The 26369-nt window shown below is 42.2% G+C and overlaps 1 protein-coding gene across 2 annotated transcripts in view; it reads right to left on the reverse strand.

Annotated features, from left to right (window-relative positions):
• Positions 1–2150: 2150 nt before the first annotated feature.
• GOLPH3 (golgi phosphoprotein 3) overlaps positions 2151–26369 on the reverse strand; it is a 54628-nt gene continuing 30409 nt past the window's right edge. The window contains exons 2-4 of one of the 2 annotated variants that reach the window (XM_090037898.1): positions 21512–21643; positions 9955–10069; positions 2151–4134 (exon numbers count right to left, since the gene is read on the reverse strand). In XM_090037898.1, coding sequence (XP_089894024.1) covers positions 3710–4134; positions 9955–10069; positions 21512–21643 — 672 coding nt within the window. In that variant the 3' untranslated portion in view covers positions 2151–3709. The remainder of the gene's footprint in view (positions 4135–9954; positions 10070–21511; positions 21644–26369) is intronic. The other variant, XM_090037900.1, reaches the window with a different exon arrangement.

The raw sequence follows: 26369 nt of genomic DNA on the forward strand, positions 1-26369 counted from the left end.
TTGCTCCTAACTCAGCACAGACAGGGACCTTAGGGAAAATACCAAAAATTAGTGATGAAAAACTTCATGTAGAAAAATCCATTCAGATGAAGCACAAGTTTATCTTTTGAGGTGAAAAAAGGTTCTTTTTTAGTTAGATTCAGTCCATTTCACAGAGAACCAATCAGTTGTTATATTTTTTTTTTGTGGGAGAGATGAATACTCAAGTCATACTATGAACTTAATTTGTGCCACTTGCACCTGGAAGTATTTAATAACTGTCTCCAGCCATGGAACAAACCTTGGACTAATGCCATGTGCTGGGATACTGTAATTTTGATGTACACCTCTATGTAGAACAGGAAGGAGTCAAACTCTGCACATGAGACACAATATTAAATATCAAGAACTTGAAGCTGATAAGAGGTCCACATCTTGTATATACTTCATTTTTTCACATACCTAATTGGAAAGTTTGTTTTAAAGAATAAATATCTAGGGTCCTCTTGAATAAGATATATGGGAGTGCCCACTGCACTCCATCCCCCCCAGCACTGATGTTTTTAAGTCATGGTGAGCTACTACATTGAATACATTTCTACTGCTTCATTCCTACAGCTGAGCAGCACCTTTCTTCCCCATTACCAGCAAGTCCTGTTTTTGAACCAACCTTAAATGCTAGGCAAATATCAATGATCAGGGACCCAAACAGCTTATGCAGAATCCCTCTATTACCCCCCTCCCAACTTGTCACATATGATTAGTGTGGCCCCATCCCCTATGAGATAGAACAGGGTCAGGCTGCAGCCTCATCTGCATATAATTTTTTGGAGCATCCAGGACTTGTAATGATAACATTTGGTTCCAGTCATGAGTGGGGGCTAATTAGTACATTTGTGGAATGTATCTGGAGTACATCCACATACTGAGCAATGCTGAGTCGTGGGGTCACCATGGCTTGAAACACTTGTCTGCTGGGTCCCAGCTCAGTGGTAAATTATAAGCCTTTTAGCTTTGGGCTAATGTCATGCATAGTTTGTATTACATACAAGCAGGCATAGAAGTGCTGCTTAAAAGTGTGTTTATGGAGAACCTGTGCTGACACCTACAACAGTTTCTATATGTATGTTTATTTCTAGGTCAGTTTTCTTGGGGGCCTTGGGGAGCTGCAGGCGCAGCACTCCTGCACCTGGGAGCCTGATCAGGAGCAGAAGTATAGCTCTGGCCAGCTAGGTTCTGGTTTGGGGCAGTGCACACTGCTGCCACATGCACCATCCTGCTTTTCTTTTTTTTGGTGTGTCTTTTTTTGACCCTGGGATTTCCCAGGGTCAAAAAATGCCCCTAGTACTGCAAAGCAGCAGTGTGAAGAATGCCTGCATGTGTGGTGTGTGGCACTGCAGACAGGTATGTGGTGCCACATATCACACATCTGCGCTTGTCTGGACATGGCTATTGGTGCTATCTAGTACAAAAAAAGTATATATCCTGGCAAGTGCAAAACCCTGCAAGAGTAAACTTTATTTTCATCCCAAATCTGGAAACAAGTTTGACAGAAGTATAGTTTAGGTTCATGCCCCAACAAAATTTAAACAGCATCTTTTAAATAATTCAGAAAAGAAAAAAAACCCAACCAAAACAAAATTATGTACTAATTACAAGTCTTATTTCAGTCACACTGACCAAAATTACTCATTCTAAGTTTGAAACATATTAGCATGACTTAGATTTAAGAGCTGCAAGAACAAAGGAGCATTTAATGTATCGGGCTATTTTTTTTTTTGAAAACCTAGTCTCCATTGATTCACTACAAGTTGCAGATACAATGGGGTCACTTAGGATCTATTTATTTAACTCATTTTTTAAAGACGGCCATCTATATATCTAAACTTAAACTGTTAGTGCAGAAAGGGGAGGGCCCAGTTAAAATAAAAAATAAAATTGTGCTATCAAGGGGGAAAGATTTAACAATGAAAGGTAAAACTGCATGCTCAACTGGCCTTAGATAGACTTAAACCAATCAGTCAAATCTGCAAGGCAGGAGACACTGACAATAGCAATAAGACTTATCAGCACTTGATTCAAATCATAAAAGCTACCTCTTCTAATAAGACGTATCAACTAAGAAATAAAAAGTCTAATGAGCAACATAAAATACAAAATGAAATGCTTGGTCTATTTCAGGCACTTTCAAGATCATAGTTTATTTACTGTAGGTAAAAAGCTAGTATACAGATTAGGGATCCCTTAAATTATAACTCTATTGTTATACACCATCTAGTATTTTTGCTCTGAATGTTAACCAAAAAGTGTCTAAACACCTGTAACCCCCACTATAAGTTTGCACTGTTATGAGAAAAAAAAGAATATATATAGAAATCAGGGTTTAATTTGTTCAATGCATAATATTTACACTGTGAAACAATGGGAGATGATAACAAGCAGTGGTAAAGAGGCAATAAATTTTAAAAAGCCAAAGTTTATATATTTTTTTTACAATAATGTGCTAATCAGCATAATTGTATATAAAAATTAAAATATCGTAGAGCTTCCCATTACAGAAGTTTTAATCATCTGAACTGTAGTCATTACTTGCTAACAATTTACATGCAACACCTGCTAGGACTGACATTTGATTTTTTTTTAAAGTGTTAAGTAGAATATGACATTTAAGAGACAAACATTAACTTGCGTACAAACAAAATTAAAAAACGCACTCAAGAATTGTACTGGTCACAAGCCTCTTCCATACAGAAAAAAATATAAACAATGATAGAAAGTGGTCTCTTTCCATATAATAAAGATTATAAAAGGTGACGCATAGACTGAAAGTACCTGGATGGTAAACTTCACAGACACTGGGAACAGAGTTCACACACATGCTCTTTATAAGAGGCCCATCTTTCCACCAAATGGCAATGGCTGAGAGCAAGTAAGGGGCACCAGGTGTACAACTAATTAAATCTTGCAAAATACTAAGATGGGGGTTGTTAATATACAATTCAAACTATATACAGATTACAGTGGAATGTATTCCATCTCAAAACTGCTCTGTGAAACAGCTGGACCCTTCTACAGCATGACTCAGCATAGTTATGACAAAAACGTAAGTACACAAGAGATGTATATGAGGAATACAATTTATGGGGCATTTTACATGACTTATTTATGGAACTTGAATGAATATTCCCATTTTAAAATAATTTTGTTATGCACATTGAACTAATGTCTATGTATAAAATGCCCTGACAGAGATTTTAATATTAACTTTGGGGATCTCAAAGGCCTTTTTTTCTTTTACTTTTGTATGAACTGTACTGCAGAATGCTGATGCACGTACACACCTATAGCAACCCAAGACTGGGTTGAGCCAACAGAGCATGCCCATTTCCTCCTTGAGGCGCTTTCTATGTTAAACTATTCCAGTAACCAAAAAGTTGGGGGAGAGGAGAGGGGGGATGTTCTATTAAGAATTTTAGGTAACTTGAATTTAACCAGAAGTGAAATGCCAATATGGCAGTAAACCCTTTTTAGAAAAAGAAGGTCTCTTGTACCAGCAGAATCCTGTATACAGATACACAAAGAAAGAGGGAATACACCACCTATCATTCCCATGAAACAAGCCAATTCATCATATGAGAAGGTACAAATTACAGAAGACATGAAAGTCAAGAGAAGAGAAACAACTGGTTTACATGAAAGAGGAGAGAAGAACACTTCAGTCTGATCGCAGTTATTTTGTGAAAGCTGCTACAACAGCCCACAGGACCTCATTCGTGTTGGTCTTCACACTTTCAGCTTCAGGGTCTAAATCCAGAAGTTGCCGCACTCTCTTTGTGGCTAAATCATACTGCTCATCCAAAAGAGGGGCAAAAGCGTTCTCAAGGACATCTGAAGCATGGGCTAAGTAAATGAGAGCCAGCAAGCGTTTGTCCATGCGGTGAGGGTCATTCACCCATTTGTCAAGAACTGCTTCTTGAACTTTCTTGATGAGGCGCTGTTTTATATTGTTGTTGGTGAGAGGATGAGTAGTCATGTCAAAAAGAAGGAAGTTCTGTTTCTCTGTTGTCAATACACCTTTTTCCACTAGGTTTTTAGCTAATCGTTCACGCACATTTCGTAACTGGTAGTGTAATTTTAACGGATTCCACGTTTCACCTAAAAAGGTGAGCAAAAAGAAAAAAAATCAGTTATTCATGACTGCATCTGTATTTTGACGAAGAATACATGTTTTCTCTTTTTCTGCTGTTCAGAAATAAAGGCCTGTTAGAATCACTGCTTACTACATGAAGGTGCTGAAGTCCCATTTGCTGTCCTTTAATCTAAGCTGATGTTTGCCTAGACATGAGGAACACAAGTGCTTCTCTGAACAGCTTCAGTGTATTTTTAATATTTAATTTAAAAAATACGCTATTTGTTTTCGCTTTGTTGTAGAATGAATGCAAGCTAAGCTAGGACTGTTATGGAAGTGACAAATAAAGCCATATATATGAAAGGGAAAAAAAAGACCAATGCAGAAGGAAGAGAGGAAATATTAATAGCAGGATTCTCAATAAAGAAAGGTTCTTTTCCAGCTTGTCCAGTTGTCCATTTCCAATGTATTCACTTGTGAAGGGCAGGGAATTTCCAGTTATTACCATTCTTTCTGCCTCAAAGCATGCCAATATTCATCCAGATCTTTGGTCTTAGGCTCATTTCCTTTTTTCTAGGCAAATCAAAGTTAAAAGCAACCACTCACTCACTCAATCATACCTTTATTACTGCATCTTTTGGTAGGGCTTAAAGAAATCTCTGATTTTTGTATAGCATAAATAGCACTTCCAAGCATGGTAAAGGAGAAGAAAAAATATTAAGCTTAATTGAGCCATTTCAAAATCTTTGGATTCTATTATGTAAATAAGAAGCACAGTATTATAATAGTAATTTAACAGCAGTACAACAAAAGGCAGTTGTGATACCAAAGGCTGACAAGCATTTTGACTTAACGCCTGCTTTCAGTTATAAATGGCTTAAAACTTCCACACTAGGAACTTAACATTTGAAAGAGGGCTACCCTGTTTGAAAGTTGTCTCCCCAAAATTTTAAAAGGAAAATGACTATTGTTTTAGCAAATAAAAGTCTTCCTCCATATATTATAAAATCCCCATACCTTTCAAAAGGCTGAGGAAATGAAAATTTTAAATTTGACCTGAGGATGAAAGGCCTCTCAAGAATTTCTCTAAATACCTGTTTGACCCAGTAAGATACAGGCCTCTGAGAATGCCATCTTCTATACATGCAATGAAAGCAACTCCTTCAGGACACGGCTGAGGAAAAGGGAGGACATGCTATCCCAGGTTACTTATCTAAGCAAAAGCTGAAGTCCTGCAGTGAATGACTTGGGTGCTATGAACCCACAGCTCTTCCGGCTCCATGATACTATCTACTGAGTAACACAAGTCTTTGTGGGAGTTTTGACTCATTCCAAATGACAGCCTCGGGGGGCACTAAATGCAGATATGCCTAAATAAAAATAGGTTATGTTGCCAATTATTGTCTAGCTTTCAGCTGTTTTTACTACTCAAACACAACTTTGTGCGTGCTAATAAAATCAGGAGTTGGGTGACACCTTGTGACCAAACTTCTAAATTACACAGAAGGTTGCCCTCTAGAGCAGTGGTTCTCAACCTTTTTGATTCATGACATGCCTAAAAAAAAAAGCCTTCAAAATTTAGCAATGCTAAAAATAATTTAAATGCCAATATATTATGCATATTATAAAATAATTATTATAACTATATTATTAAAGGAACGTGTTAGTTGTTGATTAGTCCATCATAATTATATAATACAATACAATACCATATTATATTACTTTCACCCAACTGCCACTGAAGTCAGGTGGAACTGCACCACACGCCTCACCCAGATGAGGAAACGGCTGTGGCAGGAGCATGTGCTTGTGCTACACCCCTTGAATAGGTCTGCCCCTAAACAGCATCTCCCAGAAAAGAGGGTTGTGGGACAGATGGAACTATCCCACATGCCTTTTTCCCAGAGGGACACAGGAGCCAAACTGAGAAGCAGCTGCTGCGTGCATTATGTTAGGCATGTAAGCATGCCACCTCTGCTGCTGCTCTTCCAAGTTTATCTCCGATGTATCTCCTGGTGCTTGGGGCAGTTCTACCTAGAGCAGGGGCGGGCAATTATTTTGAGCGGACAGCCACTTACCCAGTTTTGGCAGGCTGTTGAGGGCCGCATGGGTAGCCCCGCCCCTTGACAGGTGCCCCACCCCTTGACAAATGCCCCACCCCCTGGTCACCATGTTGGGACCAATGTCCCAGGGCCAGCACCAGTGGGGCACAAAGCAGGGCGCAGGCTGGCAGGGGTCCGTGAAGCTGGGCTGGGCTGCACCAGCAGGAGGGGAGAGCTGGCCCAGCTCCACAGAGTCCCTGCCAGCTGGGACCACGCACTCCTGCCACCCTACTCTGGGCCCCACCGGCACTGTCCCCGGGACACCGGTGCGGGCCCCTGTACTCCCACTGGCTCCCCACCTGCTCACTTCCAGTGCCCCCAGCCCCATGGTACAGGTGGGGAGCAGTGCACAGTCCCAACCCCCTGCTTGCCAGCAGGGAAGAAGCTAGTGCTGAGCGTGGGGAAAAGTGGCCCCTCACCTGACCCATGGCCGGCACCCCGCTTTGCAGGCACTCGCAGCTCATGTGGGGCTGTCCAGGCAGCTCCATGCAGGCTATGAGCGGCTGCAGTGCAGGGTGCTGGCCATGGGGTGTGCAAGGGTCCACTTTTCTCTGCACAGGGAAGGAGCCCAAAATAATTGCCTGCCCCTGCCTTAAATGAAATGGCCTTAAATGCGCCATTTGCACATCATGATTCTTTGCAAACTGACATAAGTCTTGCTTTCCCTTTTCCTCAATTATAGTATATGCTGCAGTAATTTAGGACTGGATTTGCTATTTTCTGGCAATGGTTTCCAGTTAAAATCTAAAAATTTGATACCCACACACAGCTGAGAAGTCATATCTTTTTTTTAAAGAGTAGCGCTAAACCAATGATCTCCAAACCCTACCACCTCCAAACTAGCTATAAAAAAATACTAGTATTATGAGTTGGGTCAGTCATCTTTATTTTAAAGCATTGGTATTTTATAGTTAGTTTGGGGATTCTCTAAACCAAATCTCCTCAGAAAAAAAGCTTAGCAGGGTAGGCTAGGTCAGAAGTGACCAAACTGTGGCATAGGCAGCCTGTGTGTGTGGATCAGGGAGGGAAAAACCAGCACAGTATCAGATATGGGAGGAAGCAGAAAGCAGAGCAACAAATATGGAAAGAACAGGTAAGGAAGCAGAAAGCAGAGCAGCAGACCAGGCACGGGAAGAAGGATGGGCGTGACACTTGGAGAGGGTGTAGGGCCAATTTGTGGCAGGCCTACCAAAACAATTGGGCCCCTACTGGGCTAGGACATGTACATAATACCCTTAAGAAGCATGTAAAGTGCTGGTGACTCATTAAGTACATTATTTGCACAAGTATTGACCTAATGGGTACAGAGCGGGAGGGAGAGTGTGTTAATATAGAGGATATGTTTTCGATAAGAAAAACAAATGCCTTTCAAGCCTGTAGAAATATTTGCAAAGTTAGTGACAACTGTGGTTAATAGTTCTCTAGAACTGAAAGGTTGCATGGCCATAGCACTTGCTTACAGGCACTGCACAGAACAGGAGGCCAACAAAGGACATCCAGAACTCATGTTAGTCATTTCTCTCTCTCTCCTTTCCTTCTCCCCAACCATTTCTGTATGGTTGGAATGAGAGAGAACTGAATGCAAGTTAAGACATGAAGCAAAAGGAAAAGGAAACAGAGAGGGAGGGAAGAAAAGAATACAATTAAAAAGAAAGGAAACAAAAGTCAGAGAGGTTTCTCAGGTTAAGTTTACTTTATACAACTTGCCCATGAAAAAACCCATTCAAAGGGAATACTTTTTTTATTCATATAAATTCATCCTAGAATTCAAAGGCCTGTTCTAAAGGCATGCTATACTTTTAACAACAGAGTTTTCTCCCCACCTCTATTTCCTTTTTCAGGATATATAGTACGGTTTGTGTTTTTGAACCCCACCTGTATTCCATTCCTCAGATGGTACACATTTCATTTAAAATAACAGACAAGCAACTCTAATGAGTCTTGGCTTCAGCAAGATGAAACATATTATATATTAAAAGACGATCATCATTCAGTAATGGAATTCCCTTTTCATTTCAGATTAACTGATGCACTGAAGTGGAGACAGACAATTGTCATGGATTTAAGTAAAGAAAACGTTAATTGCCTCTTGTAAGGGAATGAAGCAGATAGCGGGCTCGGGAGAACCCCAAGCTGGCGCGACCCAGCGCCGCCCGTACACTCCGGTTCGCGGCAAGCGACGGGAACTTAAACCTTACAGAGACCCGGAAGTGGGAGGTGCCGGAGCAACCCGGACCGACATAAGAGGAGCACCGGAGCGGCTCGAGAGGCGGGCAGATCCGGAAGCAACAAGGGCCAGAGGTGACGCCAGCGCAAAGGATCTCTGGTGGCTCCAGGACGCTTGGAAGGACAGCCAGACCTTCTGGGGTAAGCGGGGCCCCATCAAAGGGGTCAGAGCTCCGAGCAGCGGGCCAAGCAGGACCGAAGACAGCAAAACACCGCAGGGAGCGGCAGGAGTCCCATAAGGGCCGGGGCGGAAGTGTCCGCCCCGTGGTACGGGAATGACGGGCATTCTTCTTTCTCTTTTGTTCGACTGCATGGGCGGAGCAGCCCATCGCGGGGGGTAACCAAAAGGGATCTGCCCCGGCCAAGGGGGAAGAAGGGGCACTGAGACTGAGGACAAGACTTGAAGCGGGCGGTACCCTAAAGAAGTGCTTTTGGCCACGCTTGGTTTTTTTTGTTGTTTCTTCACTGCCGTTACTCCACTTTGTTGGTATACTGTCCGGGGCCACCCCAAGGGAATGACCAGAGCAGTCTGACAGTTCATAATGGTGGATCAGGCGAGGGTGTAGGGGTGGAGGAGCCCTCAGGGTCCAGGGCCCCTAATGAAGAGAAGAGGCTCATTCTCGGACTGTACGCGCCAGACCAACTGGACAGATACAGATTAACAGCAAGTCGTGGCAGGCGAGACCAACGTGTACGCACGTCCACACCGGGTGAGTCACTTTGGTTTTACCAAGAGCAGTCCCTATTAGGGCGACGCAGACTCCGGTGGGGCCCTCTCACAGGGTCTCTCTCACACCTCTACAGAAATGGAAGAATCCAATTTGCATTCCACTCCTGATATTAATTTGTGGGAAAATTTCAAGGTAATTGTGTCCGAATAATTCATTTTGCATCCCTCATTCTGAACAGATTAGAACTGACTACCCTGATCGGTCAAGCTTGAAAATATTGGCTAAAAAGATGAGTTATGAAAAGTTAAAGACTGTAGCCTTGTTCTTTACCACTCCTTTATAACCTCAAAAAGCCTCAACATAATTTGTGTTCTTGTGTTTTGTCTTAAAAATTTTGGTTCACTTCCCTTTCTTTGCTGGAGAATCCAAAGTGTGAACTCCCATAAGGATGTAACCTGAACTGCACTCTCTTTTCACTCAGGTAACTGTATCTTGGAACTCAACTCTATTCAACTGATGGTTCTTCTTGAAGAAAGTTGTTGTACATCCAAATATTTAGCTTCCAAAGTCTGAAGAGCCAGGCAAATGACATCCTCAGAACTTTGCATTTTGATCCCTTCTACCACTGCCTCAACAGGATCAACAATTATTTGTACCTTTATACTGCTCAAAAGCTACCAGCAAGATTTAGCCTCAGTTTGAGAGATGCTACAAGACTGGTTCTTTCCCTGAAGACCTTACAATTTATTTTCTAGGCTAGTGATGATAGATGAATAGACAGAGTTGTGTCCCATCGCTAGACTAGAAAGTATATAAGTAAATAAAATAATCAATGTCCACATCATACCACTAAGTAGCTCGATCCAGTTCTGCACTGTTTCAGGAGGCTGGGTTTCCTTAATATGCTTCAGAGCTTCGTCAAGTAGAACATCCCCTGTAGGAGCATCTGACTTGCAGATAACCTGATGAAAAAAAAGTGTATTAGCTGATTTTGTTTATACACCTTAACATCTAGAATGAAAAAACTGGAAAACTCCACCTGTATTCCCACAACTGGGGGAAATAAAAATACATTTTCCAAAGAAACAAGGTAAATTTGGACTTTAAATACATCTTATCTTTTTTACATAGATCTATGTAGAATTAAACTTGAAATTATGACAACCTGCAATATGACTTAAACATGACTTAATAAATGTTAAGCAACACATCTGTAGCAAAGTTTTCAGGAAACTGACCCAATGAACTGGTGTCTAAAAACAGAACTTGAAGTGTAAACCAGCTTTCGACAACACTGGCCTATTCTTAAAGAAAACTGTATTCATTTTAGTTATTTTACTATTTATTTCAACTCTTAGCTCATTCCAAGTTGAAAAACCAAGTGGTAGTTTAACAAACACAAATGCTTTCCCCTCTCCTTCCAATCTATAAATAAAAGTTAAGTGAGAGAGCTCTACTATTTCTAATGTCTTAAAGGAGACATTGACTAAAAACATCAGTTCAATTCACTAACTACAACAAATAATTCCTGTATTTATTAAAACTTTTAATGCAGAACATGTTGGTTTAATAAACCTTTTCCTTGGCAATTCAGAAAGCTTTTAGTTAACCTTAAGTGTGCTGGACTGCTGTGTTAAACTGCAGTTTAACCGAGTTTCATTAGCCATCCAAATAAACCTTTGACCCATCAAAATTAAAAAGAAATTGTAAAAAGAAATATATCATTAGCCATTTTCTGAATAAATATAGCTATGTAGTGAGTTAAATAAAATATCTAGATTGTTTCAACTTGATTAGTATAAAGACCAAAGTTAGTGTAAAGGCTAAGAACTATTTACAAGTCAGCATGGTTTCCAAACACCAAGTACTCAACCTCTCTCCCCTGAGGAAAATAGTTTTAAAATGTGCAAAAAAATTAAACTCAGCTATTGCCAATTTATATCACAATTAGAAACACTCATATGGATTGTTTTATCAGTTTATTTGATTTATCAGTTTATCCAGCCCTAAAAACAGGGGTTAGCAACCTTTTTTCCAGTGGGGTTCCACTTCAACAGAGGTTAGCTCCAAATGTGAGTTCTTTCCAAACAGGGCCCATACTACTACCACAAGAGCTGGAGCCACCGCTTTCCTCTACTGCCTAGCCTTTTGGCTTTGTGGGCCATATAAAATAACTTTGTGGGCCACATTTGGCCCATAAGCCATAGGCTGCCAACACCTGCACTAGATGATAGAGAGATAAAAACAGCCATTATGGATTTGTCAAAAAAAACCCCCCAAAAAAACAAGCAAACAGATCAAGACAAATCAAGTTTCCTTCTTTGGTATGTTAACTAGCTTTAAAGATAAAAAAAGCAGTAGGGTTGATCTTAACTTTAATATTGTTTTTGACACTGTCCCAACACCCACATGACATTTATAAATCAACTAGGGAAATAGGGTCCAGATGAAAATCGACACCAGGTAGGAACATAACTGTTTGAAAAGCTACTTAGCGTAATTATTCAGAGTTCGCTGTCAACTTGGAGAACCATTTCAAGCAACGTCTAACAGGGATCTGTCCTTGACCCATCTGTATTCAACTAGTAGGCTAAAAAAAGATGGCGGACTGGTGCATTTATAAAGTCTACAAAAACAACAAGCACTCTGGAAAACAGGACCATATATTAATTTTCCTGTAATTGCAGTGTATGGGAACTGGCAGTCCTTTCATTTTCCTTGCTTTTACCTATGGCACGCTGTCAGGTGTTCTTGGGGTTTCCAATTATGTGCATAACGATGTAAAGGTGGCATTTTTGTTTTAAATGACAATTTTGGAGAATTCTTAGTAAATGGCTTTCTACCAACTTACCAGTGCAGGGGCTGGACTCAATGGCTCAGAAAGCTCCTTCCAGTCCTATGGCCCTCAAATTAAAATGTTTTAAATAAATTGGAGAGGTGCCCTTCCCCTGCCACCCAAAAAAAAAAAAAATATATATATATATATATCAACAAAATGGAAAGCAATAAAGATAAGTACAAAATCCTACACTTACGAAGAAAAGAAAATAAATCAAAAGGCATAAATACAAAATAAGAGACCACCTAAGTAGGTGGCAATATGACACAAAAAGGACCTAGTAGTTTTCATGGACTTTAAGCTAAATGTGATACTGTTGCAAAAAAAGGCAAATCTCATTCTGGGATTTATTAGCAGAAGTGCTTTAGGTAAGACCCAAGAGGTAATTATCCCACCCTACCTGGCCTGATACAGTCTTAGCAGGAGTGCTATATAGTGTTAGTTATCCTACGTTTAAAATAAATTTTATAGACAAAATGGAAAGAGTTCAGAGAAGTTTACCAGGAATGGAGAAAAACTAATAGTTTATAAAAATAGACCACCGAGTGGGGAATGAAATACTGGTAGTCTCCCATTATTCAAAAAGTTGTTACAAAGGAGATAGTGATGGATTATTTTGCATGTCTACCAGTGTAAGGACAAAAAGAAATTAATTTAAATTTGCCACAAAGAAGATTTAGGTTGGATATTAGAAATATGAAACCTCTCTTCAACTATAAGGGTAGCAACAGCAGTCCTGAAAACAATGGGAGCTAGTCAACTTCAATGTTGCAATCAGTTCACTTGGCCTTAGATTATCTTTTTAAAAAGGTAAGCAAATATGCACAAATATGTAACATAAGATTCATCTTTCATTAGTTACATCATGCAGAAGATCTGCATTCCAGATACAGCAGCATTTTTAAAATAACTTAACGCAGCACTAACTACTGGGCCATGCATGAATTCAATTACAGAGTGTCTTAATGAAGACCCATTCTCAACAACAATTTTAAATTAAATTTATTGGCATTACATCTGTGGCATTCTTAAAGAAAAGAGTATTTATTTAACATCTATTTGAACACTTACATGAATGCTGGTAATGTCAAAGTACTTAAAAACTAACCCTTACAGAACTCTAGTGAAAATCAAAATGTTTTGGTCTCAGGCCAAAACCAGAATTAAATATGGAACAGAAACGCACAATTCCTTGCTTCCAATCCTATGCTCAGATCGCAGTCCTGTCTACTACCACCACCAGACTGCACAAAAGTGTGTTAAAGCAAACCATTACCCCATATCCCAAAATTCATGGTATCCATCAGACAAAAACCCATCCCTCCCTACAGATCAGGATTGCAGTAAATTTGAATTTACTTCAGATGCTATTCAGCATCAAGACCAAATACTAGGTAGACATCAATATTTGGGAAATCACAAAGGCAGTTCATTTTGGCCAGCAACTTTGACATGAGGAGTGATATAATACATTGTTTTCAAATTTCCAAAGCCTGGACATGAAGGAAGGATAACCAGCGTGTCTGGATTCTGAAAGCACGATGAACAGAACAGCTTTTTAAAAGCTGAAGATGTGCTATACAGTTAGCTAGCACTGGAGCTGGAAAAATAGAAGCCTGTTTTAATAATACTGTAAACAGAAGCAACAGAACTGAATGAAATGCTCAGAAACAGATAGTATAAGACCAGTCTGTCCAATACAAGATTATGATCGATCTATAGTGATTTCATCTGAATTAAGATAATTTCTTAATATGATTTGATTTTTAACAGGTAAGGCATCAATACATTACATATTGTAAGATATTATTACAATAGCTAAATCACCAGCATGGCAGACCAAAACTATATAACATTTTACATTTCTAAAACAAAAAGCCACTAGTTTATAACTGGTTTTGGTTAAGTTGTATTTAATAGTTAAGAAGCCAGGAACATGAAAACAGACTCTTCTAGTTTGATTGGTAACATAATATTGTTTGGTTTCTACAGAATTTTCCATTTAAAAGAGGTTTTCAACCAGTAGGACATGACTGAAGAGATGTGGTTTTGGGTTGATACTTTTCTTAATCTTAACAGAGTTTGTTTCTAATCCTGACAGCTGTAGTACTATGATTGAGAAGGCATGTTGAATATAAATGAATATGGTGATGTTTGACCACCACAGCATCTCCAAGAAGAATAAACTACTCCATTCTCTTTCAGATCCCATGGACTGTGCAGTTCTGGAATCAGGCATTTTGCCACTCAATTTACCTGCTTTCCTGCAGCTATATTCTTGCTTCTTTTCTTTCCATTATGCTAGGACCAATCTGTAGTTCTTTTCTGCTTACCACCTCTTCCTTCAATCCTTCAGGTGAAAACTGGATTACAATGCTCCCAGCAAGTTTCCATGGGGACAAGCATCAGAGTAAAACCAGCCATCCTCCCTTTCTCACCTGCAGGGATATTCTGAAGGCGTCTCTGCTCACTAATGTACACTGGCTTGCTCCACATGCTTCTTTCTAGGCTTAGGTTGACAGATTTTTAACCTAGAGATCTTGATCACCCTCTGTACCCTTCTCATGCTGCTACCATAAAAGGATCTGGGGGAAATGGATCACAGCCTTAGGACAAACTATTTTTACAGATGGGCAAATCAAAGGCGGGGGGAAGAGAGGGGCAGGAGGGGGAAGATAAGAATTTTTTTTTTTTAAGAGATTTGCAAAATGCTCAAAATTTTGGCCTTTAGATAAATCAGAACAAACACAAATGTGCAACAATGCCCTTGCCAATATCAGCATTATTTATCATGCATTAGTGCATTATACACCTGATAGCTGAATGTGTACACTTCAGTTTCACCAAAAATCTAGTGATTTTCCACAATACAGCAGGGTGGTGGTAAATATGAAACATCTCACATCAATTGCTCTTTAAGCAAGTTCTTTCACAGTATGGTCTTTATATTTTGATAATCTACTTTCTAATACATGGTTAATTCAGAATTGCCAACCTTAAATATTTGCAAATCACAAATCATTCACCCCAAAGTAAATTTTTGTTTGCTTGTTTGTTTGAAGTTAAAAGTATTGGGTTCCTGTTATTTACCTTTTGGTTTGGAGCATTTAGGATACAACTGGGTTATATTTTCAACCCTTTTTTTCTCAGCAACAATTAGGGTTGGAAACCTACTTCAAAAAGTTGAATTTCTCACATAATCAGTTGTCTCCAGAAAGGAAGCCATTAGGCAAAACACCAAAATTATCATGAGGCTCATGAGCAGAGATCCTGGTTTCTTGTTTAAAAATTCAAAATTCTCTGATTAAAAACCCCCAAAATCCATGTATCCAAGGGTGCCGAGGGAGTTGTCTCAGGATGTGACTGCAGAGCTGATGGGCATAATTTTTGAAAATGTGTGGCGATCAGGGGGGTCCCAGATGACTGGAAAAGGGCAAATTTAATGCCCATCTTTAGAGAAAGAGAAGAAGGAGGATCCAAGGAACTACAGACCAGACAGCCTCACCTCAGTCCCCAGAAAAAGCATGGAACAGATCCTCAAAGAATCTATTTCTAAGCACTTGGAAGAGATGAGGGTGATTAGAAACAGTCAGCATGGATTCACCAGGGCAAGTCATGTCTGACCAACCTGACTGCCTTCTGTGATGAGATAACTGGCTCTGTGGATACGGGGAAAACAGCGGACATAATATACCTTGACTTCAGCAAGGCTTTTGACAGCGTTTCCCACAGCATTCTTGCTAGCAAGCTGAGGAAGTATGGGTTGGATGAATGGACTGTAAGGTGGATAGAAAGTTGGCCGGATTGTTGGCTACTACCCGTTGAGTCCAATGGCTCAATGTGTAGTTGGCAGCCAGTATCAAGTGGACTACCCCATGAGTCAGTTTTGTTCATTATCTTCATTAATGATCTAGAAGATGGGATAGGGTGCACCCTCAGCAAGTCTGCAGATGACACCAAGCTCAGGGGAATAGCAGATACACTGGAGGGAAGGGCTAGGATTCACAGTGACCTAGACATGAAGTTCAACAAGGACACACAAAATCCTGCACTTAGGACAGAAAAATCCCATGCACTGCTACAGGCTTAGGACCAACTGGCTAAGCAGCAGCTCTGCAGAAAAGGGCAGGGGGGTTACAGTGGACAGCAAAATGGATATGAATCAGCAGCATGCCCTTGTTACCAAGAAGGTTAACAGCATACTGGGCTGCATTAGTAGAAGCGCTGCCAGCAGACTGAAGGAGGTAATTATTCTGCTGTATTCTGCACTTGAAAGGCCACATCTAGAGTACTGTGTCCAGTTTTGGGCCTCCCACCATAGAAAAGATGTGGACAAAGTGGAGAGTCCAGCAGGGAGCAACAAAAATGGTGAGGAGGCTGGGGAATGACTTAAGAGAAGAGGCTGAGGGAACCAGGTTTATTTAATTTGGAGAAGAGAAGATTGAGCAGGTATTTCATACCAGCCTTTAACTACCTGAAGGGGGGTTCCAAAGAAGATGGAGTTAACCTGTTCTCAGTGGTGACAGATGACAGAACAAGGAGCAATGGTCTCAAGTTAAAGCAAGAGAAGTTTAGTTTGGATATTAGGAAAGACTCTCTCACTAGGAGGGTGGTGAAGCACTGGAACAGGTTTCTTAGAGAGGTGCTGGAATCTCCATCCTTGGAGGTTTTTAAGGCCTGGCTCGACAAACCCCTGGCTGGGATGATTCTGATTTGAGCAGGGGGTTGGACTAGATGACCTCCTGAGGTCCCTTCCAACCCTAATTTTCTATTATTCTATAATAATGTTTACTTGATATATTTAAAATTTAAAAGCAATTTGGAAACCTAGCAGTGCCTCAATCATAATAAAATAAATTCTAAATACTTATATACTTGGAATTTGATTTTGGTTTTTTTGAATCAAGGAAAATCAGAGCTTCCCCTGCTCCCTTCACTCACCAGGATGCGGGTCCAGCTGCGGTTGCCCCCCCTGCCACTTTGTGGCACTGAGCAGCCCTGATATGCTGGTGCCCCACCCATGCTGTTGCCTCCCACTCCCAACCCAGAGTATCCCAACCCCCAGCCTTGCTGGTGCCCCTCACTTCTCACCCGCAGTCTCCCACTGCCCCCAGGTCTGCTGGTGCCCCTCATTCCTGACCTGCTGTTCTCCATCCCCCCTGGTGCCAGCCCTGGTGTGGGGAAAAGGGGATAGATGGACATAGGTGATGCTTAGGTGACATGTTGGGGGGGGGGTAAAGGGAGCATGTGCCCCACCCAGAGTTCTCCACCCACCCACAGCGGGGCACCAGACTGCAGCCTTGTTGGATCAGCATCAGGCAGCCCAGTGGGTGGGACCCAGTGTGGGAGGGAGTGCCACACCACCTTGGCCACCAAGGTGAGGCACCCCCTGCTGCCTGGGGGGGCACAACTCTGTGTTGCCACCACTGCCAGAACCCCATGCCAGTCACACTGCCAAGGTGAGGCACTGCAGACTGCAGAGTTGTGTTCCCCTGCTGCTGCCAGGTGGGCAGGGGGTGCTTTACCATGGCAGCATGGCAATCCTTGTGGCAGCAGCAGCACTGAGCCTCCCTGCCCCACTCCATCTCCCCACTCCAGGCCCCATCTGGTGGGCTGCAGAAGCAGCTTCCTTCCTGGTGCCTGTCCGGCCAGGCTGCAGTCCCACGCCCCACTATGGGCGCAGAATTTGGGGGGCGGGAGAGATGGGAAACTGAAAATTTGGATGCCTGCTCATGACAAAGGGGGTTGGCAACACCAAGAAGCAAGATCCAGATCATATTCTGCCCTCTTAATGTCTTAAGCCTACATAGCTCCTTAACCAAAAATAAGTACATATCAGCTTAGGAAAGCAAACCTACTCTACACTGCTCTTCCATTCTCTCAGTAAACAGCCTTCCACACCTTTGGAGCACAGGGGAGTTATCTACAAGCAGCCAATAGGAAATGCTTTGCACAGGAGTGTGGGAGCTATTACCCTTAAGCCTGAAGGGGTTTGACCCAACAACTTCCACTTCCTAGAAAACTGTTTATAAGCTATTACTGTAGACTAGGCTGGCTTGAGTACTCCCATTCCTCTGGCTGAAGCTGGGCCTCTAGGTGGAAAGCACCCACAACAAGTCATGAATATAGAAGAACAGCAAGCAAGAAGCAGCCTAAGTCTGTAGCCCAGGGAGGAGCACACTCCCCCTAGGAGGAAGGGAGCCCTAGGTTCTACTCCAAACATTGTTAATGCATTTTGCACCAACTACTCAAAACATCACTCAAAACAGGGGGTCTCAAAGCAGTGCCATCCTTACTAAATCAAAGGGTCACACCCTCTCTTGCTCTTCTTATGGCTTTATGCATGACTCTTGCATTTCTTCCCACTCAGTTGCTCAGCTAGCATAAAGCTGTGCTATGCCACCCCATCTCTGCAGTACTCACCTCTGTTAAACAGACTGTTATTCTACTACATCTGCACTCACCCTCACTATAGAAGGGATGGGAAAAAACAAGCCCAGGCAGCTGGCTGTTCCAGGGGGTGGAAACTTGTAGGCCTTGACCTCCACTGTAGCAAAAGGTTGCCAACCCCTAACCTAGACAATTCACTCAACTCCTTGACTACAGTATTTGGAACTACAGGTTTCCAATGCAGTGAAAACTGCCCAAGCAACACAAAATTTACTTACTAAACAATGGCTGTTAGAAAAGGTACATCTTTCAGTTGTGCTGCCAAATGGCTACTTACCAAATCCTACAAGACTTCCATGAAATGTTAGGATTTCAAAACGGCCAATATGACCCTTGCAGGTATAAACAGGGAAATCTCAAATAGGCTACACCACCTCTGTATCTGGCATTCATGTGGCTGCCTTTAACATACCGTGTCCTGTTCTCATCCATAACTCAGCAAGAATGTTGATAAACTGGAGAAGGTTTAGAGAAAAGCTATATAAATTATTAAAGGACTGGAAAAGAGGCGTTATAGACTGAGCTCCTTGAGCCTGTTCTAAATTTATCTAAGGTAAAGTTAAGGGCAACTTGACCAGTCTGTACATCTCCCCCAAGTGGTTAAGAAACTTGATAACATATTGGCCATTTTCAATCTAGCAGACAAAATGGCTGAGCTGAAACCAGACAAATTTAGACTCAAAATGAGGTGCAATATTTAATAGTGAGGATAATTAACCAAAGAATACCTTTCCAAATATGGTATAGGATTCTCTACCACTGGAAATTTTTAAATTGGTATTGTCAGATATAAAGAAAACTCTACACAGTTTTGATTCAGTACATACTACAATGCACAGCCCCTTTTCCTCTCTTATGCTAAGCAGCTTTCTATTTTAAATTTTACCTTGGTCAATTTCATTCTTTCATATCTGCAAGTAACTACCCAACCCTGATTCTGTGTGATCTCACCAAATTCAAACCCAAAGAAGCTGATAAACTCCCACTGACTTCAGAAGAGCTCAGACTGCCCATCTAGTTTGGGAAGGGAAGACTTAAAGTCTACTTTAGCAGTGAAAGTTGTTCGCAGCTCATACCATATTTATAGCATAAATTAATAGCTAAAGCAAATCCACTGATCCTGCTCAGTTTTGGTATATACCATAATTTACCTGTTTGTAACAAGCATTTGAAGTTTAAAGCAGATTACTTTCTTCAGACTACCTCACGTACTTTTCATTATGCAGTTGCTGGCATATTCTACAAATGCTAAAAAATATGCAAATGGTATGTGTTTTTTAAACTAAAAAGACATGAAATTCTAAGCAAGTTGCTCCTGAGACTACTTCTGAGTAAATGTCAAAATTAGACATTTAACATCAAGTTCTTGGAGTCTTTTGGAGTTTTTTCTTTTTATAAATTAAATGCAAGGTGATGATTTGGCTTTTATTCTTTACTGCATGTGTGCACAGACTAGTTTTCTGAAAAAAATCCTTAGAATTTTATTTAAAAAGCAGAGTTAGACTCTTAGAAAGAAGAAAAAAACTAGACATATTGATTATATGGAACAAATATAGCCTTTAAGAAACATTCTTGAACATCTGACAAGCCAGAGAACTCTAAAGTTGGGAATGAGGTCAGATTCTGTGCAAATTAAAGCTGAATACAGCTGAACCAGACTAGCAGAAGCAAGAGCTGTCTGCATGAACAGAAGTCCAATTCTCCAGAAAAGAAGAAGGCTGGAAAAGATTTGGAAAAGTTTCAAAAAAGTTGCTTTAAGAAGTTGTGTAAAAATATAATATTGACAGGGAAGTCTAGGCAGAAAAGTAAATTTATTTTGAGGCAAAAGGCAATATTTTACCTTTTCAACCCCAATATCCTGATTTTAGAAGTACCCATTAGCGTACTGTGAGTAATAATCCTCAAACAGGGAGACATGACTTACCATAAAGCCTGCAAAATCCAGGTGCAAAAGCAAGTAAAAGCTAACTCAGATTTGCAGCCTAATGAGGGCCTCAATTCAATAAAGTACATAAGGAAATGCCTGACTCTGAGCACTGAATTTACTAGCTTAAATGAGACTGGTCATATCATTAAAGGTAAGTGTGTACCACATTTACCTGAATCAAAGTCAACCCTGAATTTAGATGACTCCCCAAAAGTAGATTCTATATATTGAAAATTTATAAATGTTATAATTTTCCAGGTGTAGAACCTAATTATCAGGGGGTGCCCTAAATTCTTCTCTCTCCCCCTGCTACAGCAGGGAAAACAGTGGCTAGGGGATAGGGGGTTCAGGCAGCCCCCTTGCTCAGTGCCCCTGCCACTTCTTTCCCTGGCAGCCTTCCTGCCCCACCTTCACTAGCACCCCTCAGCTCCCCAAAGCCTCTTTCCCTCCCATCCCCCAAATCCCACCCCACCCAGTCTCTGCTTCTTTCACTCACCCTCCTCCCCACTTACTGCCAGACACTGCTGGGGCTCTGATCCCTCCCAGAGCACATCATGTGGAAGCTTAACCCTTGTCAGTCCTGGACCATGCAGCAATGTTGGTGATGCTGACTGGCCAGGCAGCGGACAGAGTTTTCATGTACTCTGTGCCTGGGAGGGAACGCAGCTCTAGCTGGAGCCAAGATACACCTGACAGTAAAAGGGGGAGGGCAGAAGCTCCAGAGGGCAAACAGAGGTGGGGCAGGAGGGTGCTCTGGGTCTGACTCTGGCCCCAAACTAGACTCAGGACCAGAGTCAGAGCTGCAGCAGCTTCTCTCCCTTCCTGCTTTGCATGCAAATACAAGACAAGGGGTTCCCCCACTCCCCCTGCCGGGGCTGATCAGGGGAAAAAGCTTGGTCTTAGATTCAAGCAAATGTGGTATTTATGTTCTCTGAGGCTATGACTTTCTTTTCTTTTTAAATGGTAAAAGTCAGTTCTTTAGAGCAAGAACTGTACCCTGGAGCACATAAAGTATATTTTACAGTGCTTATTAATACGCAGCACATACTGTATATACTACACTGAGGTTTTGATTATTTGGAACTCCCTCAGTGCAAATAAAGAATATTTTCTTCACAGGGCAATTTACATTTAGTCTATCACTTAGAAGAGTACATAAAAATAAACACTGATTTCTTTTCTTCTTACCTTTCTTGTTAATAAACTTTTGCGCCTCATTCCACATGCCTCCAGCTGAAGTCGCCCTCTCAATGCCAGTTCAATTAACATACAGCCACGCAACCCAGAGGAGATGCAATCATTCCAGAAGGATGTGTAACCCTGCAGAATGAGGAAAAACTAAGCAAAAGTTTTCCATCTGCACCTAACTAAAAAGACATGCTGTCTTCCCTAGTCACTTTGTCCTACACTCTAATCCTGAGAAAAAGTAGCTATTTAAGCCTCAACTCTATGATGAAAAAAAAATCTAATAGAAAAACTACTTCCAGTTGTTTCTCAATCACCCTGCTTCTTAGAAAAAAAAGTCACACAGAACACTGTACTGAGAGAGAGCCAAAAAATTATCCCCAATATACAGCTTTACACATATACACAAGGAGCACGAAGAAATTTTTTCTGCAATTCACTTCAGGTGGCTTCAAAGTTTAGACAATTCGTATATCATCATCTGCATTTCCTCCAAAAACTTTACATTCATAAAAAATATGTACTGATGAAACACAAGTTATCAGATTACCATGTGCTCTTGCATATAACATGCACTCACCCCCTCTCCCAATCAGCAGAAGGAAGTTGGGGTGCACGTTATATGCAAGAAATAGGCAACCCCTATGGGTCCAAAAATTTGCCACTGGGGAAGCAGTAGCAGTGTTAATTGTTGTGACTCTAAGAGCTCTGAGGTCCCCCCAGTCAAATTTCTAGACCCATACGGAGGCCCTGCTGGCCAGATGACATGGCCCCATGTGCCCGATCAGGCTAGTGCATAGAGCCCATCTGTGGACAGACCCAGCGTGCCACCCAATCCAGAGCACAGGGCTGGCAGCAGACTTAGAAGCAAGCTCTGCTCTCTAGCTGCTGCTACTCAGTTACCACGAAGACTTTTCCCCCCACCCATAACTACCCTTTAAAAACCAAGGTCCATATTATATACAGGACATGCTGTATGCAAGACAAAATGACATTATTAATTGTAAGATTATGTAAGATTTAGCATAGAATCAGATTCTATGCACCACATTTTAATTTACTGTTTTCAAATAGAAGAGTAGGTGAAAAAGAAAAGTTTCCCAAATCAATTCTAAAGCAATTAGCTATTTTTCTCATCGCTACATTGCTTGAAATACATGTACTTAAATATTTTTTTAAATCTACTACAGGCAATTTCTGTATGTGCCACAAGACACTTAATGAGTGTCCTATGAACTGCTCCAAGTCCACAATACTGCCACTTAAATTTCTGTGATCTTCATACCATTATGCTCTGGAAACAGGTCAGAAGGAACGGAAGAGAGATTAAACAAAGAAATCTCATCCAACTTCTAGGACTACATTGTTACCCGATTACATGCATAACACTGCTTGACAGTTTGTGTCAGGGCTGTCCTACTGGTGGCTTCTGCATGGGGTTAACTTGTGCCCCTCTTCCCCTACCCGACAGCCACTCCCAGTAGTGCAACATGGGGTGGGCAACCAGGACCTGTGTCCTGGGCACTGCCTGGGGGAGGAGCGCCAGGAAGATTAGGGGGAAGCTCCTCCTCACCCTTCAGTCCCTGGCTCTGCCAGTACCTTCTGGCTCAGGAAGCAACACAGCAGGCAGTGTGCACCTACTTGGGAGAACCTTTATAATCTTTGAATCTTCCTCAGCCTGGCAAAGAGTGTTTGGAATCAAAAGTATGCAAAAAAAGGGGGTTTTTTTGCTACTATTTAGTTGCTCTAATAAAAGATATCACCTCTAGCCCAAAGGTTTTGGCTGTCATAGAGAGCAAGGCATTCTGGAAGTCACTATTTTATAAAATTCACTGCTGCCAGCAAGAGGGTGGGGCAGGGAGGATGGGAATGACCCCAGTATTTGCCACCAAAAATCAGCATTGTTCTCTCCCCTCTCCATATGGGCTTTGACAGCAAAATATGGAGTGAACACTCTGCCACTCTAGAGAACTACAATTCCTAAAATACCTTGCACTTCATGACATACTGCCCTGCTGCTGCTTGCTGCTCATCCTGTGAAGAAATCAGAAGGCACCAGTGGGGTGGGCACAAGTGGGGACAGGGTGAGAGAGGATTGCCCCAACAGCATTTTTCTCATGTTATGCAGCTGGTCGCTTCACCCATTGCTCAAATACTCCATGTTCACCTTACCTCCTCCAGCTTCTGCTTCTTGTCCCCATCCAAAGGGATGCTGTGGCAGGGCCAAGGGAGCTTGCAGCCAGCATGCTGGGGGCTGGGAGCCAGAGCATTCACATCATTTGATGCAACAAAGGAGCCCACAGCTGGGGTTGGGGGACCAGAAGCTTAGAAGCTGACAGCCCGCATCTGTTCCAACTTCAACAGAATTTCAAAGGGAGCACTACTACAGGCAGTCCTCGATTTACAAGATTTCAAGTTATAGGCAGTCCTCGGACTTATGACACAATTGGTTCCTGAAAACCGCGTGGTAAATAGAAACGTCGTAACTTGGAACCAATTTTCTCATAACAAACAATGTTATAAATGGGGGATTGGTTCCTGAACCAAGGACCCGATATCCTATTTTCACCAAAAATACCCCAGAATTTTGTACTCGATCAATTTATAGATGCATAATGCAATTTATATGCATAATATAGCTATATTAATGTATTTGTATTGTAAATACAATAGCAATCCTATTGAGCTGGAAGTACTTCCTTGACATGACTTTGCTGGACTTTTTAAAGGGTTCTTGCCTCGAGTCCTCTCAGGAGTCTTGGCTGCAGGTTTTTCTGGAGTCTTGTCTGCTTTCTTTGAGAAAGTGTCCAAGCAAGTTTGGACAGATGTTCTCCAGGGAGATGGGTGACACCATGAACTTGTTCACTGGCATGGCGTCACACTGGATGAAGCGTTGTAAAGTCGAAATGGATGTCAGAAAGTTGAAACAGGGTTTCAATTTATAAATGCTGTAAGTGTGAAATGCTGTAACTCAAAACATTATAAGTTGAGAACTGCCTGTGCAACATTTCGTACTTACATTTATAAATTGACACCATTTCAACTTTCTGATGTCAGTTTCGACTTTATAACACTTAATCTGATGTGATGTCACACCTATGGGATAGGGTTGGCAGTGGGGCCGGGGGGGGGGGGGGGGCGGGGGAGCGCGGCATTGCCCAGCTGGGGCAGGAATAGTTGCAGGACTGGGCTGGGGAGTGGGACAGGGCCACAGGTAGATCATCCAAAAGGATGGGAGGGGGGCAGCTCCCCACCACTGTGCACACTCCGCAGGAGGGGTTAGGTACCAGAGGTGATACATTGCAGGGTGTTGGGGGTGGTATGTGCCTGCCCCCCAGATTTGTGAGCCCACAGTACGGCACACGACTGCAGCCTGGTGCCCTTGCCCCAGGGACCTCCTTTGCCCAGCAGGCAGAACCCAGCACAGGAGGGGAGATTCAGTGCTACCACCACCACTAGCCCTGCATCAGCCATGCATCCAACGTGAAGTCCCCCTGCCCACCTGACAGCAGCAGGGGCACAACTCCACACCACTGCAACTCCCCCCCACACTGCTGCTGGGTGGGCAGGGGGCACTTCAACTTGGCAGCATGGCTGGTGGCAGCAGCACTGAGTCTCTCCACCCTGCTCTGCCCTACCACGCTGGGTCCCACCCACTGGGTTGCAAAGGCCCCCCAGCTGGAAGGCAGCAGCAGGGAGGGGCCCAAGTGGGCTGCCCACATCCTCTCCCTGTAACCCAGACTCCACTCAGCTCTGCTCCAGGTATGCCATCTACACAGGTTGGAGGGCCAGGGTTGGGCCCAGCTTCAGCAGCTGTCACCTCCTGAACTCAGCATCCAGGACTCAAGCACTGTTGGCTGGCTGTGGCTGGTGCCCATGGAGCAGAAAGTGGGTAGGATGCAACCGCCAGGTCCTATAGCCCTGGTAGCTGGAGGCTCCCTCTGGCAGGGCTGGGGGAGGGAGGCAGGATACTGCATGATGGGAGTGAAGGGCCTTGGTGGGAACAGGGAAGCTGTAGGTCAGAGGTAAGGGATAACAGCAGGGGCAGGACACTGGCATATTGGAGCTGCTCAGTGCCACAGAGCAGCCAGGGGGATGGGACAGCTGCAGCTGGAACCTCAAGCAGAGAGGACAGGAGGAGCTCTGATTTTCTGTGATAAACAAAATAAAGTGCCAAAATATATAGGTATTTAGAATGTATTTTATTAAAATGACTGAGGCACTGATATTTGCTTCAAACTGCTTTAAAATTGTAAATATATCAATGAACATTGTGTTTGACTGATATATACACACGTTACATGCACAGTGGTGTTTTATCTTAATCGTGGAAAAATGCATATTTTTGGGTTTTTAATTAAAAAATATTTTTATCAGAGATTTTATGGTTTTTAAGACAGGGATCCCTGTTAATTAGTTGCTGAAGCTATTCCTTGCCATTCCACAAACTTGGCTGTCGTAATTCTAGTCTATAAAAAGAGTATGCGATTGATGCACACCATCTTCAGTTTTGCAGGATGCCAAAACACTCTACAAGTACAGTATGCCTATAACTCATCTGAGCTAATAAGAATACATACTTGAGTTACAATCATGCCATCACAATGGCTTAATCAAGTATGTGCATCCAGACCCAGCCACTGTGATTCATCATGTTTGTACAGTGCATTTCCCAAGCTTTCCCTAAACTATACTGTATTGTCTCAGCAGGAAACAGACTGCCTACAGGATATGTAAACTGAATGACACCAGGAACACAAGAATACATGCTCCAGGATGCTCTGACACACACTGAGATGTCAGGACCAGTTAAATTGGTTTCAGAGCCCCAGTTAAGGTCTAATTTTCAGTGCAAAAACAG

This window comes from Crocodylus siamensis, chromosome 3, assembly GCF_052110815.1.
Source record: "Crocodylus siamensis isolate JL-2025a chromosome 3, ASM5211081v1, whole genome shotgun sequence".
Classification (NCBI taxonomy): domain Eukaryota; kingdom Metazoa; phylum Chordata; order Crocodylia; family Crocodylidae; genus Crocodylus; species Crocodylus siamensis.